The 18,076-nt window shown below is 46.9% G+C and overlaps 1 protein-coding gene across 4 annotated transcripts in view; it reads left to right on the top strand.

The window, feature by feature from the left end:
• Positions 1 to 18,076, top strand: part of FBXL17 (F-box and leucine rich repeat protein 17) — a 1,047,892-nt gene that overhangs the window by 96,125 nt on the left and 933,691 nt on the right. Inside the window, exon 1 of one of the 4 annotated variants that reach the window (XM_063964091.1) lies at positions 5,606 to 7,079. The exons of 1 other annotated variant lie outside the window; for it this stretch is intronic. In XM_063964091.1, the coding sequence (XP_063820161.1) occupies positions 5,787 to 7,079 (1,293 nt within the window). In that variant the 5' untranslated portion in view covers positions 5,606 to 5,786. Of the gene's footprint in view, positions 1 to 5,605; positions 7,080 to 18,076 lie in introns of those variants that run through there. 2 more of the 4 variants (XM_063964090.1, XM_063964089.1) reach the window with 2 other exon arrangements.

Raw genomic sequence — 18,076 nt, 5'->3', positions numbered from 1 at the left:
AGACACAGTACAGTGCGGTAGTTCACGGCTGTGGCTACCTCTGTGTCGGCACTCGGCAGCCCGTCCATAATTGTATATACCACCTAACCGTGGTTTTTTTTTCTTTCTTTATACATACATACTAGTTACGAGTATACTATCTCTTTATCAACCAGTCTATATATTAGCAGCAGACACAGTACAGTGCGGTAGTTCACGGCTGTGGCTACCTCTGTGTTGGCACTCGGCAGCCCATCCATAATTGTATATACCACCTAACCGTGGTTTTTTTTTCTTTCTTTATACATACATACTAGTTACGAGTATACTATCTCTTTATCAACCAGTCTATATATTAGCAGCAGACACAGTACAGTGCGGTAGTTCACGGCTGTGGCTACCTCTGTGTCGGCACTCGGCAGCCCGTCCATAATTGTATATACCACCTAACCGTGGTTTTTTTTTCTTTCTTTATACATACATACTAGTTACGAGTATACTATCTCTTTATCAACCAGTCTATATATTAGCAGCAGACACAGTACAGTGCGGTAGTTCACGGCTGTGGCTACCTCTGTGTCGGCACTCGGCAGCCCGTCCATAATTGTATATACCACCTAACCGTGGTTTTTTTTCTTTCTTTATACATACATACTAGTTACGAGTATACTATCTCTTTATCAACCAGTCTATATATTAGCAGCAGACACAGTACAGTGCGGTAGTTCACGGCTGTGGCTACCTCTGTGTCGGCACTCGGCAGCCCGTCCATAATTGTATATACCACCTAACCATGGTTTTTTTTTCTTTCTTTATACATACATACTAGTTACGAGTATACTATCTCTTTATCAACCAGTCTATATATTAGCAGCAGACACAGTACAGTGCGGTAGTTCACGGCTGTGGCTACCTCTGTGTCGGCACTCGGCAGCCCGTCCATAATTGTATACTAGTATCCAATCCATCCATCTCCATTGTTTACCTGAGGTGCCTTTTAGTTGTGCCTATTAAAATATGGAGAACAAAAATGTTGAGGTTCCAAAATTAGGGAAAGATCAAGATCCACTTCCACCTCGTGCTGAAGCTGCTGCCACTAGTCATGGCCGAGACGATGAAATGCCAGCAACGTCGTCTGCCAAGGCCGATGCCCAATGGCATAGTACAGAGCATGTCAAAACCAAAACACCAAATATCAGTAAAAAAAGGACTCCAAAACCTAAAATAAAATTGTCGGAGGAGAAGCGTAAACTTGCCAATATGCCATTTACCACACGGAGTGGCAAGGAACGGCTGAGGCCCTGGCCTATGTTCATGGCTAGTGGTTCAGCTTCACATGAGGATGGAAGCACTCAGCCTCTCGCTAGAAAACTGAAAAGACTCAAGCTGGCAAAAGCACCGCAAAGAACTGTGCGTTCTTTGAAATCCCAAATCCACAAGGAGAGTCCAATTGTGTCGGTTGCGATGCCTGACCTTCCCAACACTGGACGTGAAGAGCATGCGCCTTCCACCATTTGCACGCCCCCTGCAAGTGCTGGAAGGAGCACCCGCAGTCCAGTTCCTGATAGTCAGATTGAAGATGTCAGTGTTGAAGTACACCAGGATGAGGAGGATATGGGTGTTGCTGGCGCTGGGGAGGAAATTGACCAGGAGGATTCTGATGGTGAGGTGGTTTGTTTAAGTCAGGCACCCGGGGAGACACCTGTTGTCCGTGGGAGGAATATGGCCGTTGACATGCCAGGTGAAAATACCAAAAAAATCAGCTCTTCGGTGTGGAGGTATTTCACCAGAAATGCGGACAACAGGTGTCAAGCCGTGTGTTCCCTTTGTCAAGCTGTAATAAGTAGGGGTAAGGACGTTAACCACCTCGGAACATCCTCCCTTATACGTCACCTGCAGCGCATTCATAATAAGTCAGTGACAAGTTCAAAAACTTTGGGTGACAGCGGAAGCAGTCCACTGACCAGTAAATCCCTTCCTCTTGTAACCAAGCTCACGCAAACCACCCCACCAACTCCCTCAGTGTCAATTTCCTCCTTCCCCAGGAATGCCAATAGTCCTGCAGGCCATGTCACTGGCAATTCTGACGAGTCCTCTCCTGCCTGGGATTCCTCTGATGCATCCTTGCGTGTAACGCCTACTGCTGCTGGCGCTGCTGTTGTTGCCGCTGGGAGTCGATGGTCATCCCAGAGGGGAAGTCGTAAGCCCACTTGTACTACTTCCAGTAAGCAATTGACTGTTCAACAGTCCTTTGCGAGGAAGATGAAATATCACAGCAGTCATCCTACTGCAAAGCGGATAACTGAGTCCTTGACAACTATGTTGGTGTTAGACGTGCGTCCGGTATCCGCCGTTAGTTCACAGGGAACTAGACAATTTATTGAGGCAGTGTGCCCCCGTTACCAAATACCATCTAGGTTCCACTTCTCTAGGCAGGCGATACCGAGAATGTACACGGACGTCAGAAAAAGACTCACCAGTGTCCTAAAAAATGCAGTTGTACCCAATGTCCACTTAACCACGGACATGTGGACAAGTGGAGCAGGGCAGGGTCAGGACTATATGACTGTGACAGCCCACTGGGTAGATGTATGGACTCCCGCCGCAAGAACAGCAGCGGCGGCACCAGTAGCAGCATCTCGCAAACGCCAACTCTTTCCTAGGCAGGCTACGCTTTGTATCACCGCTTTCCAGAATACGCACACAGCTGAAAACCTCTTACGGCAACTGAGGAAGATCATCGCGGAATGGCTTACCCCAATTGGACTCTCCTGTGGATTTGTGGCATCGGACAACGCCAGCAATATTGTGTGTGCATTAAATATGGGCAAATTCCAGCACGTCCCATGTTTTGCACATACCTTGAATTTGGTGGTGCAGAATTTTTTAAAAAACGACAGGGGCGTGCAAGAGATGCTGTCGGTGGCCAGAAAAATTGCGGGACACTTTCGGCGTACAGGCACCACGTACAGAAGACTGGAGCACCACCAAAAACTACTGAACCTGCCCTGCCATCATCTGAAGCAAGAAGTGGTAACGAGGTGGAATTCAACCCTCTATATGCTTCAGAGGTTGGAGGAGCAGCAAAAGGCCATTCAAGCCTATACAATTGAGCACGATATAGTAGGTGGAATGCACCTGTCTCAAGTGCAGTGGAGAATGATTTCAACGTTGTGCAAGGTTCTGATGCCCTTTGAACTTGCCACACGTGAAGTCAGTTCAGACACTGCCAGCCTGAGTCAGGTCATTCCCCTCATCAGGCTTTTGCAGAAGAAGCTGGAGGCATTGAAGGAGCTAAAAGGGAGCGATTCCGCTAGGCATGTGGGACTTGTGGATGCAGCCCTTAATTCGCTTAACAAGGATTCACGGGTGGTCAATCTGTTGAAATCAGAGCACTACATTTTGGCCACCGTGCTCGATCCTAGATTTAAAGCCTACCTTGGATCTCTCTTTCCGGCAGACACAGGTCTGCTGGGGTTGAAAGACCTGCTGGTGACAAAATTGTCAAGTCAAGCGGAACGCGACCTGTCAACATCTCCTCCTTCACATTCTCCCGCAACTGGGGGTGCGAGGAAAAGGCTCAGAATTCCGAGCCCACCCGCTGGCGGTGATGCAGGGCAGTCTGGAGCGACTGCTGATGCTGACATCTGGTCCGGACTGAAGGACCTGACAACGATTACGGACATGTCGTCTACTGTCACTGCATATGATTCTCTCAACATTGATAGAATGGTGGAGGATTATATGAGTGACCGCATCCAAGTAGGCACGTCACACAGTCCGTACTTATACTGGCAGGAAAAAGAGGCAATTTGGAGGCCCTTGCACAAACTGGCTTTATTCTACCTAAGTTGCCCTCCCACAAGTGTGTACTCCGAAAGAGTGTTTAGTGCCGCCGCTCACCTTGTCAGCAATCGGCGTACGAGGTTACATCCAGAAAATGTGGAGAAGATGATGTTCATTAAAATGAATTATAATCCATTCCTCCGCGGAGACATTGACCAGCAGCAATTGCCTCCACAAAGTACACAGGGAGCTGAGATGGTGGATTCCAGTGGGGACGAATTGATAATCTGTGAGGAGGGGGATGTACACGGTGATATATCGGAGGGTGAAGATGAGGTGGACATCTTGCCTCTGTAGAGCCAGTTTGTGCAAGGAGAGATTAATTGCTTCTTTTTTGGGGGGGGTCCAAACCAACCCGTCATATCAGTCACAGTCGTGTGGCAGACCCTGTCACTGAAATGATGGGTTGGTTAAAGTGTGCATGTCCTGTTTTGTTTATACAACATAAGGGTGGGTGGGAGGGCCCAAGGACAATTCCATCTTGCACCTCTTTTTTCTTTTCTTTTTCTTTGCATCATGTGCTGATTGGGGAGGGTTTTTTGGAAGGGACATCCTGCGTGACACTGCAGTGCCACTCCTAGATGGGCCCGGTGTTTGTGTCGGCCACTAGGGTCGCTAATCTTACTCACACAGTCAGCTACCTCATTGCGCCTCTTTTTTTCTTTGCGTCATGTGCTGTTTGGGGAGGGTTTTTTGGAAGGGACATCCTGCGTGACACTGCAGTGCCACTCCTAGATGGGCCCGGTGTTTGTGTCGGCCACTAGGGTCGCTAATCTTACTCACACAGCTACCTCATTGCGCCTCTTTTTTTCTTTGCGTCATGTGCTGTTTGGGGAGGGTTTTTTGGAAGGGACATCCTGCGTGACACTGCAGTGCCACTCCTAGATGGGCCCGGTGTTTGTGTCGGCCACTAGGGTCGCTTATCTTACTCACACAGCGACCTCGGTGCAAATTTTAGGACTAAAAATAATATTGTGAGGTGTGAGGTATTCAGAATAGACTGAAAATGAGTGTAAATTATGGTTTTTGAGGTTAATAATACTTTGGGATCAAAATGACCCCCAAATTCTATGATTTAAGCTGTTTTTTAGTGTTTTTTGAAAAAAACACCCGAATCCAAAACACACCCGAATCCGACAAAAAAAATTCGGTGAGGTTTTGCCAAAACGCGTTCGAACCCAAAACACGGCCGCGGAACCGAACCCAAAACCAAAACACAAAACCCGAAAAATTTCAGGCGCTCATCTCTACACTTTGCCAGTGTATTTCATGCCCAAAACAGCGTTGGGCAAAACAAAATACAAGTGGGTGATATATAAGTGACCACCCTCTGTTGATTTCAGGTGTCAAATTTGTGGCCCAAGACTAGTTAACCCTTGCAAAACTAAATTTTTTGAATAAGAAGCTGGAGCTCGAATAAGAAGTGAATAAGAAGTGAATAAGAAGCTGGCTGAATAAGAAGCTAACTTCAGCATCGTATCACTAATATGGTTACAACTACCAGTTAACTGGACAGCAGCTTTATACGGCAGATAGTATACTGTCTATAACCAGATGGGGGCGCTGACTTTTACGATGTTGCCTTATCAAACACAGCTCCTCTAGCTCTAGGAAATGGAAGCGGCGGCCATGCTGGAAAAGGGCACATGCCACTAACAGTACGTGCACTTGCCGCGCACGTCTCTTCGTAAACCTTTATATTTACCATTAACAAATATGGCGGCTACAATCCCTGAATGTCTCTATGGTGATGGGTATTAGCATCGGGACGTACAGCCACGCACGCATCTCGTCCAATAGCAGCCTGAGCTTCGTGCGTGACGTCCTGTGTTGTGATGACGTGGGAGCGGCGGTAACGGAAAAAGAAGTAGAGCTAGTGAGTGAGTGTGGGTGACCGAGTGTCAGAGACAGGACTGCGGCCGCTCGCAGCGCCCCCTCCTCTTCTGAGCTGCCCGTCCTTTATGGGCAGCCTGCTCTGCAAGCAGCGCAGCGGCCACACAGCGGAGAGCAGCCGGAGGAGGAAGCAGCAGCGCGGGGACTGCCTGCTCCGGGGACCCTGCATGCTCTGTTTCATCGTGCACAGCAACCCCAGGGAGACCCCGAGCAGCGAGCAGGCATCCCCAGACCTGCCGGCGGCCCGCACCGCTGCCCAGGACTGCGCCCGCCTGCTGCTGCTGTGCCCTGCGGAGCTGAGTGCCTGGCAGGAGAGGAGCCTTCTGTGCGCAGGATTCACCAGGGGAGCTGAGTTCCGCACCGTCACCTCCCCGCAGCCCGGCGGCGCTGCTCTGGCTGCCGACATGGTGTGCAAGCGGAAGAACTGCGGTGGGAGCCAGAAACCCCGCACCCCGTGCAAGCTCCCCCGCTGTGCCCCAGATGGGGGCCTCTCTGACAGTGGAGTAGGGAGGCAGGAGCATGTGCTCCCCTTTTCTGGAGGTCTCCCCCACACATTAGAAGACGAGCAAGCACCCCACTTTTCTGGGGATCAGACACCGCTGTGTTTAAAGGAAGAGCAGTGTACTGGGCATCCTGAACCCCCCTCCTCAAAGGAGCCTTTATACCAGCTTACTGGGGATCCAGCACGCCCTTCATCAGAGGGCCCTCTGTGCCATCCTGCTGGAGATCCAGCACCCCCTTCATCAGAGGAGCCCCTAAACCAGAGCACTGTGGAACCTGCCCCCTCCTGCTCCCAGGAGCCTGTATACCATAGTTCTGGGGATTCTATACCCACCAGCTTAGTGGGGACTCTGTGCCATCCTACTGGACATACTGGAACCCCTTGCTCGGAGGAGCCTGAATACCATGTCCTTGGGGATGCTACAGCTCCCTGCTCAGACCATCCTGCTGTGGACCCAAAACCTTCCTGCTCAGAGGGGCATATATACCATCTTTCTGCTAATGCTATTGTACCCTGCACAGAGGAACTTAACCACCAGCTTACTAGGGATCTAGCTACATCCTCACCAGAGGACAAGACCCAAGACCTGACCTCGGAGCATTTACAGCCCAACACCTTGCAACCAGGACATCCGCTATCTGTTGAGCCAGAACCTCAAAATGACCAGGTCTTTGGTTGCTCCTCTTCATGCTTGGACTCTGCTTCCTACTTGCATCCTGCACATTCACAGGTTCAACCACAATGTCCAAGCTTCTGCATCAGGGAAGCTGATCCTGAAAACCACAAGGTGGAGGCTGATGTGGCTTTTCCTTGTGAACAGTTTCATATTAATCAGCTTCCTCCATCCTTGTTGCTGAAGGTGAGGGGAATCACATGATGACTCATTGCTGTCAGATACAATGTCATGTCACTAATTGCATTTTTTTTGTTGAGTTTAAACTAACTTATTTTCTGGTAGGCCTTTGGCTGAGATAAGAGGGCCTCACAAGCCAATACTCACGCTTGGTTTATGTGGCAGGGCACACTTTGTTGCCAAATTGGATGAAATCTGGTTCCGCAGGTAGAGTGGCAGGTTCATATCCTGCATTTCTGTTTGTGCAGTTAATGGATTACCCCACTCTCATGCTTAAGGTGCGTACGATCTGTCCGATAACGGTCGGTTCAGAATGATGTTGCCTAGTGTGTACAGATGATATGTCGCTCAATGCGCACTCCCGTGGGTTGTCTGCATGCACATCCGACAGGCCATATCGCAGACATGGTCCATGCTGTCGCGTGCATCATAGCGCCCGTCTCGCTTGCATTAGTTGCACTCGACATCGGCAAGTGTGTATGCACTTGCAGATGTTGGGGGGGCCGCTGCAAACGATTTTGCATCGTGTGAACATCGTTGTAATGTGTATATAGCCTAAAGGTGAATAAACATATTCCCCCTTCCTGAGCGATGTCGCTCATGTTCTCGGCAAGTGTGTATGCTCCAGCGACGATCGATCTGCGGGTCAGTAACAATCGGATGATGATCTGTTATCTTTTTGACTTAACGTGCTTGGTCACGATCTGATTAGTTTCAACTGGATTGTTATTGGGTATCTTGATTGTATTTGAGTTACATATATACGTATACAGGTTGAGTATCCCTTATCCAAAATGCTTGGGACCAGAGGTATTTTGGATATGGGATTTTTCCGTATTTTGGAATAATTGCATACCATAATGAGATATCATGGCAATGGGACCTAAGTCTAAGCACAGAATGCATTTATGTTACATATACACCATATACACACAGCCTGAAGGTCATTTTAGACAATATTTTTATAACTTTGTACATTAAACAAAGTGTGTGTACATTCACACAATTCATTTATGTTTCATGTACACCTAATACACACAGCCTAAAGGTCATTTAATACAATATTTTTAATAACTTTGTGTATTAAACAAAGTTTGTGCACATTGAGCTATCAAAAAACAAAGGTTTCACTATCTCACTCTCACTAAAAAAGTCCGTATTTCGGAATATTTGGATAAGGGATACTTAACCTGTATTGTAGTAAGCAGCCAGCAATAACCATGTTTGTAATTTGTTAAGATCTAAAAAGCACAAATTTCTAATTTTTGTTTTAGTTGCAGAAAATCTGACTAGTGAAGGTACTTTGGGGTATATGTACTAAGCTTTGGAGAGAGATAAGGGAAGAGCCAATCAGCTCCTAACTGTCAATGTTTAAATAAATGGGTCTATTTACTAAGCCTTGGAGAGAGAGAAAGTACCAGCTAATCAACCCCTAACTACCATGTCAGAGGCTGTGGTTGAAAAATGACAGTAGGAGCTGGTTGGTACTTTACCTCCGTCCACTATCTCTCTTTGGGGTCGATTCTATTCGGCAACTTAAGAATAGTGCTGGGAATTAGCTCCCGACGCTATTCAATTCAGCTCCAGTTAAGTCGGCGATGTCCCGTTCTCGCCGACTAAACAGGTTGAATTGTCGGGAGAACGGGCATTCTCCGACTTAACTCCCCGGCGCGAGGCTGATTCCCGACAGAATCAGCCTCGCGCCGGCCGCGAGGCAGCACTTTTGTCGGGTTTCTTCTCTCATCCCCCGGGGATGAGAGAAGAATTCCCGACAATTGCGGGTCACTAGCAGCTGAATTGAATAGCGTCGGGAGCTAATTCCCGGCGCTATTCTTAAGTTGCCGAATAGAATCGACCCCTTTGAGACTTAGTACATAGAGATCTATTCAATTGAAGCCTGAACTGCTGTCTAGTGTGAAAGACGGCAGTTTCCAACTTTTTTTAGGTTGAATCATGACTCGACCTATTCAGTGGTCCTGCCGTTTTTCCGGCTTGTCTGAAAACACGTGGATCGGCGGATTAGGCGCGAAACCACGTGCATGTCGGATTTGCGGCCAAATCGACAGGTTTTCGTCCTATTTTTGACAATATGGGGTCGATTCTATTCGGCAACTAATGAATAGCTCCGGGAATTAGCTCCCGACGCTATTCAATTCAGCAACTAATTACCTGCAATTGTTGGGAATTCTTCTCTCATCCCTGGGGGATGAGAGAAAAAACCCGACAAAAGTGCTGCCTCGCGGCCGGCGCGAGGCTGATTCTGTCGGGAATCTGCCTCGCGCCGTAGAGTTAAGTCTGAGAATGCCCATTCTCCCGACAATTCAACCTGTTTTGTCGGCGAGAACGGGCCATCGCCGACGTAACTAGTTGCTGAATTGAATAGCGTCGGGAGCTAATTCCCGGCGCTATTCATTAGTTGCCGAATAGAATCGACCCCTATGAATCCGATTTAAAAAAAAGTCGGATTGGCATTGTCGAAAGCGGGCAAAACCAGTCTGATTTGCCTGCAAATTGAATACTGCATCCGACGGAGAGGATCCGACATGCATTGAATAGACCCCATAGACTCCTTTATGTTGCAGATTATTTTAACTATTTTCATTGGGCTGCCTAGTGTCATTCATTACTCCATCTCTGTCTCCTGTATTGGTAACAGCACTTTATTGTTTTTTGCAGTTCTGGAAAAATATAGCCTTTATCATTATGCTGAATAAAATGTTTTGCTTTTGTTTTTTTTAGAATAAATAATATTTTAAGGACTAAGCAATTATTTTTTTCTTTAAGTACTATGCACTTATCTTTTTAAGTTGAAATTGGTATTGAGATAAGGAAACTTGTATTTTGACATTCCACATATGAAAAGGTGTTCCACTTTGGCTGCCTTAATAAACATTGGTGTGCCTTAATAAAGTGTTCATCCTCCTGGGCTGATACTACATTTTCATGAACAAGTGTCTAGTGCAGAGTTTCTCAATCGCGGTCCTCAAGGCACCCCAATGGTCTAGGTTTTAAGTTTATCCATGCTTGGCCACAGGTGACTTATTTAGCACCTCGGACAGTTTGATTTAACCATCTGTGCTGAGCCATGGATATACCTAAAACCTGAACCGTTGGGTAACTTTCATGACCGTGTTTGAGTATAGTAAGTTGTGTACAATTGACAGTGGGGCTGATTCAGATGTGGACACTAATGACACAGCAGCTGCTTGTTTTTACACAGCTACTATGCGATAGCCGCAGGAGGGGTCTAAATGGAAAGATGCCTAATACAGACTTCTCTGATCCGCTGCTGTGCCTGAAGCGGCAGCATCAGATCAACTTTGTCACCATCGGACATCTGAGCAACCTTCAGGTTACTCAGGATGTCCGTAAAAATCGTGCTGCCGTGGGCCAGTGCAGCTGCATGCAAGGATGAAGTCGCTGGCTTTGGCATGTCCATAAAACGGAGCCAACATGCCCCAAACACCAGCAACCTGTCAATCATGCTTCGGCTGTTGGGGTACTGTGATTAATTCTGGTTTGCAAAAAAAGCGCACAACTGGGCAAAACCATGTTGCATTATAGGTAGGGGAGATGTAACATGTGCAGAGATAGTTATGGGCCCTACACACTGATAGATCCGCCGCGGATATGGCCGACGGGTGACCCAGTGACGGGGGGAGTGAAGTTTCTTCACTCCCCCCCGTCACCCGCCTCCATAGCAGTGCAGGCAAATATGGACGATCTCGTCCATATTGGCCTGCATGCACAAGTGTTGGGGCACCACTGATGAACGAGCGCGGGGCCGCACATCGTTCATCGCTGGTGCCTCCACACTGAAAGATATGAACGGTATCGTTCATATCTTTCAGTATTATCTGCCAGTGTGTAGGGCCCATTAGATTCAGGTGGGGTGTGTTAAAACTGAAATCTAAATTGCAGTGTTAAAATAAAGCAGCTGGTAGTTACCCTGCACAGAAACAATATAACCCACCCGAATCTAAATCTCTCTGCACATGTTACATCTGTCCCACCTACAGTGCACATGGGCCCTCATTCCGAGTTGTTCGCTCGTTAGTGGTTTTCGCAACGGAGCGATTTGTCGCAAACTGCGCAAGCGCAATGTTGGCAGAGCGCATGCACTTAGTTATTTTACTCAAAAGTTAGGTATTTTACTCACAGCATAACGAGGAATTTTCATCGTTCTGGTGATCGTAATGTGATTGACAGGAAGTGGGTGTTTCTGGGCGGAAACTGGCCGTTTTATGGGTGTGTGTGCTGAAAAAAGCTGCCGTTTCTGGGAAAAACGCGGGAGTGGCTGTAGAAACGGGGGAGTGTCTGGGCGAACGCTGGGTGTGTTTGTGACGTCAAACCAGGAACGAAACTGACTGAACTGATCGCAGTGGCAGAGTAAGTCCTGAGCTACTCAGAAACTGCAAAGAAATTTCTATTTGCAATTATGCGAATCTTTCGTTCGCAATTCTGCTAAGCTAAGATTCACTCCCAGTAGGCGGCGGCTTAGCGTGTGCAATGCTGCTAAAAGCAGCTAGCGAGTGAACAACTCGGAATGAGGGCCATGGTTTTGCTCAGTTGTGTTCTTTTTGCTTTGCTTACAAACCTGAATCAGGCCCACTGTGACCAAATCTGCCTGCACACGCACAGGTCATTACAGTGGAGTTTTACGTAATATTGGATTTATGTAAATATCTGAATCAGGCCCAATATCAACAGATAAACTTGGGAAAGTTACTTAAACATTGGATTGGGCAGGAGACGGCACAAATAACAAAGCAGCCAATAAATGCACAAGAAATGCCATACATTTCTTCTAACGATATCAAATACGAAAACGTGCGGTTATAAGGGAGGTACACACGAGGCGATTTCTGGCTAAAAAGTAAACAATAACGACATTTATGTTGTTATCGTTTATTTTTAGCCTGAAATCGCTCAGTGTGTATGGGGGTAATATTGGTAAACAATAAACGCTCCCGCACGTTGTTCAGCGTTCACCAATATTGAGCTGACATGCAGCTCAACCCGTCAATTCGGGAATGCCAGCGGTGACGTCACTGAACGTTATCATTGAACGATAACGTTCAGTGTGTACGCCCTATATCGTTGAACACTGTACCGTTCAACGATATAGTTGTCCATCGCCAGCAATCCCGAATCTCTTACTGTGTACCCGCCTTTTTCCCTTGGCTCCGTCTTTAAAACGGCTATGCTCCAGTAACATGTAAAATAAGACACATGAAGAAATATACATTACAGTGTAATAGTTTGATCTGTTATGACACCCTTGTGTAAAATTATCCACCACTTTCACAGGATATGCGCACAAGCGCCAGGAGTCCCACTTTGGTATTGTCCTTACTAGAACTTAATTTGCAAGGGATCTCATACAGTATATTCGGGTGTGGTATTGAAAGTCGACAGTAACTAGGTCGACAATGTTTAGGTCGACCACTATTGGTCGACAGTAACTAGGTCGACAGGGTCAAAAGGTCGACAGGGTCAAAAGGTCGACATGTTCTAGATCGACAGGTCAAAAGGTCGACATGAGTTTTTAATGTTATTTTGGTGTCGTTTTCTTCGTAGAGTGACCGGGAACCCCAATTAGTGCACCGCGTCCCCTCGCATGGCTCGCTTCGCTCGCCATGCTTCGGGCATGGTGCCTTCGCTCCGCTGGCGCTTCGCTCGGCACAGATTACCGTTCCAATCGTAGTCCACGTGGATCGTTAAGTATGAAAAGGTTCAAAAAAAGGAAAAAATTGTGAAAAACTCATGTCGACCTTTTGGCCTGTCGATCTAGAACATGTCGACCTTTTGACCCTGTCGACCTAGTTACTGTCGACCAATAGTGGTCGACCTAGACATTGTCGACCTAGTTACTGTCGACTTTCAATCCGGATCCCGTATATTCCCCTCGCAGCATTAATGTTGCTGTCTTCCCTGTATTCCTATATTAAGCACAATGCAGCTCAATCCACAGAAGAGGAGTAAAGACATGATCGCATTATACCTTCTTTTACATTTCACAGGTTCTATTACAGTCACACCTGCACTAGGGAAAACGCTTTCACATCATATTATTATACCATCAGATGATAACTTGTGTCCAGCAGCCTACCTGATGAATACAGGTACTGGTCATGCTAGTCAAAACAAGTCCCGTGAACTGTCTGGCCACAGCTCTCTCTCTCTCAGCAGATGGAAACATTCCCTGAAGGTGCTGCTGAATTAGACATCCATCTATGGCACGTTTTTATTTTTGTAGTGTTTTTCAAAGTGGTTAAACATAGTTGTTCTCTGCTTTGATAAAGATTTCCCGGGCTTGTTGTGGCTTGTACACTCTTATTAACACGGTAGGCTGCTGGACAGAACTGTTCAGTGACTCTGTGAAAGTGGTAGATGAATTACACCTCTTCCTTATTACACAAGCGTGTTAAAGTTTGGTTCAAATTATTATATGTTCGTTCATGTCTCTTGTTTTACATGTTACTGAAGGTGACATTGCATCAAATGTAAAATCAACATCATGTTAAATCGGGAGATTGCAAAGTATAACAACCCACTAGAGATGATACAATATATTAAATGCTGTAGCCATAGGCAAAGCTGATTCTTAACAGACAAAAAAAAAAAAAAGTATCGCAATCTAGAGCGGGCCTGGCCAACCTGTGGCTCTCCAGATGTTGTGAAACTACACATCCCAGCATGCCCTGCCACAGTTTTAGCATTCCCTAATAGAAAAACTGTGGCAAAGCATGATGGGACTTTTTAGTTTTAAAACAGCTGGAGAGCCACAGGTTGGCCAGGCCTGATCTAGAGACTTTATTGCCAAGTAAGTGCTTGGTTAACACTCCCCCTGAATGGAGTTACAAATGTTCTTGCATCTTCTCCATCACTGTCCTATAATTTAGTTGGTGTTGGGAGATGGTGGGTCCTTGAATTTGGCTGGTGTCCCAAGAGAGTTACCGCCTCTATTTCCTTGCCAGCAGGATAATGGTGAATAAACATTATTTAAGTAGACAAGTAGACATGCCCTATAAACGCTAACAATCAGTAGTGACTTCTATACTAGTGTCACAGAGACACTAAGGGACTGTTTACACAGGCATTTTTTACCTCCATCTGCCTTTTAGATCTGTATTTTTCCCACCAATTCAAAGAATTAGGCTATTGAAGCCTGATATGCATGTTCTAATTCACCATGTGCAGTACTATACCTGTGCTTCGGTCTCTGCACTGTCTCCAAACAGAGACCCCAAGAGTGCCCTTACTCCCAGTGATGTGCAGTCAGGTGAGGCAGAGCCTATACTGTCACACTTCAGTTTTGAATACAAAAATTATAAGAAAAATACAGAGATGATGATATAGATATTTTCTATGTATTCTAGGCAGTTTTATAGTCAAAACACTAGAGTATACTGGTCTGTGACAGGGGAAGCAATGCTCCCTACCTACCTGCATATCACTGATTAAACTCGCCAAATTTCCAGCAGTATATACTGCTTCACCTGTGTATAATGCCCACATGAAGCCTTGAGTTCATGTGTGTGTGTGTGTGTGTGTGTGTGTGTGTGTGTGTGTGTGTAAATCTGGCTCTGGTACTAGTCAGTGCCTCCCCAGCTATTACCTCACGGCACATCACTGCTTAGACCCCATACATGGCTAGGAATGGCATATTTACAGTTATTAGGGTTAAATTCGTGGAGTCATGTTGATAACAAAAAGGTGCCCCCACATCCCCATCTTACCCAAATTAGTTTTTTATTTGTATTTTGAACCTCAAACACCTTACTTTTTTTTTTTTTTTTTTTTACATTTGCTACCAATAGAAAGTACTTTGTATCTGTCTTGATAACATATTATAAAACCTGCTTTGTTAGAGCACAAAAGTGATGTAAATATCATGTCCAGTGAACCTGATGCATCACAAACATAAGAAAACAGATGCGTTTTTTCGGTTAAAAAGCAAGCAGACAAATATGTAGTGTTCATTCTAGCACCCTGCACTTGTCACAACCCGTGCAGTTCCTCTTTTCTGCCTGCGATGACGTGTGGTGTGTACACACGGTGAGATAATTTCTTACGATTTTGACTATATAGTCAAAATCGTAAGAAAAGTTTGTGCAGGTCGCAAGGTGAAAGTCACCTTGTGATGCCGATGGCGGGCCCGTGCGGTCGGCATCGCAAGCCTATATAGACTGTGCAGGTAAGTCAATTTTGACTATCTCGTTGAAAAGATAGTCAAAATTAACACTTAGCCAAAATCGTACATACACTGTAGTCTGTATCGCAAGCACAGTCATTATGTGCTTGCGATGCCAACCTAGCCCCTGTCGCATAGTGAGAATCGGGGTTAGCCCAAATCTCACCGTGTGTATGCACCTTAACTCTGCTCTGGTGCTTCAAGCACGCTCTGATCTGTATCTCAGCACCAAGATACACAGGTGGCAGGTGCAGGGTACTAAAATGAACACTAATACGTATCTGAATCTTTTCACTGAAAAAAAAGAAGCTTTGATGGCAAGTTGCCGACATGGACACATCTTGGTGCATACAGTACAGTTACCTTCTTATGTAATACATTTTATGATAAATCCATACCTGTGTGTCTTCCTTAGTAGTGTAATGGCAAAAAGCAACGGGAGGCCTCAAAAATAATAGTTGACGTTGTTTTAGTGTTCCTAACATTTAGTATGGCACATGGAAGATGACACAGTTCTGCAAAACATGATACATTGTGGAGAAAATATAACAGATTCCAATTTCAAAAGTGCAGATTTTTCAGCAGCATTTTGCAGGGGGTTTTAAATGGACTATTTCAAAACATGGTAAATGCCTAAAAGTCTGCACTTTTGACAAATAAGATCCTAGGGTGTAATTCAGACCAATCGTAGATGTGCTAAATTTAGCACATCTGCGATCACTTTCTCAGACAAGTGGGGGGACGCCCAGCACAGGGCTAGTCTGCCGCGCATGTCTGCCACTGTCCCCCGCCCCGCACGGGTGCAAAAGCATTGCACGGCGGCAATGCTTCTGTACCCGGCGAATAGCTCCCTGCCTGCTCAGCTCCTGCGCACTGACAGGGCTACCCGCCGCGTCCCAGGTCGCAGTGGCTGTGTGTGGTGTCACACAGCCGCTGTGTCCCGCCCCCTCCGTTGTCCGAACTGCACCCTGCCAACGCCGTTCTAACACCGTTGGCACACCCCCTCCAGCCCCGTGATCGCCTCTATCTGTCAATCAGGCAAAGGCAATCGCAGCCCTGGAGATGCTTTTAGCATCTCACTGGGCTCCCAGGGTGCGCGGGTGCACCCCACATAGGGCTTCAGCTGTGATCGCTGCCGCTGCAGTGATCCAGTCTGAATTAGTCCCTGTTACATTATACTTAAGGTGCATACACACTGAGCACTTTTCCTCCCTGCCCAGCAATGTCAGCGGGGGTGAGCGGCTTTCCATAGCAGGACGCTATGGAAAGCCGCTCACCCCGCCGTTCATCTACTGTTAATACCAGTAGATGAACGGCGGCTGCCAGCGATGAAGTGGGAGCGCGCATCAGCGCTCATTGCTTGTGCATACACACTGGGCGGCTTTGAGCTGAAAGCAGCTCAACACACCAAAAGTGACCTGCTTTCAGCTCAAAATCGCCCAGTGTGTATGGGCCTTTAGTCTTTTAGTTGTGGGGAAAAAACATGCCATGTTTAGTATAATGAAAGAGGATATGTTTAAGGAGACATGTACAAAATCACATCCTGCAGGGTAAACAGAAGTAATTCATTTGAATGGTATGCAAAATATACTGTGCAGCATACATACACTTTGTCAAGAAATAATCTTATCAATTATTATGTTAAGTGGGGATACTACTGGGGAAAAGTGAAATTGCTGAAAGCTTGATTGAGAAAATGATTGTCTCTGGCTTTTCCTGAAACACTATGGCTTATAGACCTGCCCCAATACATGTCCCCTGTCATGAAGAGAGTAAGTGATGGTTTTCCATGGAAGCAGTGTGCTATGTGTAGATTTTTACTAAGATTTTACTTAAGGGGGGTACTCACGGAGCGATATTCTAAGCAATCTGACTAGATTGCTTAGAATATCGGCATGATCGCTCCGTGTGTAGCCCCCTCGGCGATAGCGATGCGCACCCCGCACATCGCTATAGCTGCTGCTAGATTGGCCAGCATGCAGGCCAATCTAGCGGGTCGCTCACTTCACCCGCTGGGTGAAATGAGTGGCCCCCCCCCCGCCGTCTCCCCCCGCACGCTCAGCACAGATCGCGCTGTGCTGAGCGGCAGGAGAGATGTGTGCTGAGCGGTTCGCTCAGCACACATCTCTCCTGCATCGGCCCGGGGGTACTGGGCTTAAGCCTTGGAGATAGAGAAAGTACAAGCCAATCGGCTCCTAACTAATTTTCTCTAACGTCCTAGTGGATGCTGGGACTCCGTCAGGACCATGGGGAATAGCGGGCTCCGCAGGAGACAGGGCACATCTAAATAAAGCTTTTAGGATCACATGGTGCGTACTGGCTCCTCCCCCTATGACCCTCCTCCAAGCCTCAGTTAGGTTTTTGTGCCCGTCCGAGAAGGGTGCAATCTAGGTGGCTCTCCTAAAGAGCTGCTTAGACAAAGTTTTTTTAGGTTTAAATCTCAGTGAGTCCTGCTGGCAACAGGCTCACTGCATCGAGGGACTTAGGGGAGAGATTTCCAACTCACCTGCGTGCAGGATGGATTGGAGTCTTAGGCTACTGGACACTTAGCTCCAGAGGGAGTCGGAACACAGGTCATCCTGGGGTTCGTCCCGGAGCCGCGCCGCCGACCCCCCTTACAGATGCTGAAGATCGGAGGTCCGGAAGCAGGCGGCAGAAGACTCCTCAGTCTTCATGAAGGTAGCGCACAGCACTGCAGCTGTGCGCCATTGTTGCTACACTTCTCACTGTTCAGTCACGGAGGGTGCAGGGCGCTGCTGGGGGCGCCCTGGGCAGCAATATTAAATACCTTTAGTGGCGAAAAATA

This window comes from Pseudophryne corroboree, chromosome 1, assembly GCF_028390025.1.
Source record: "Pseudophryne corroboree isolate aPseCor3 chromosome 1, aPseCor3.hap2, whole genome shotgun sequence".
Classification (NCBI taxonomy): domain Eukaryota; kingdom Metazoa; phylum Chordata; class Amphibia; order Anura; family Myobatrachidae; genus Pseudophryne; species Pseudophryne corroboree.
Note: the sequence above shows the minus strand (reverse complement) of the source record. Positions and strands in the feature narration are given on the sequence as shown.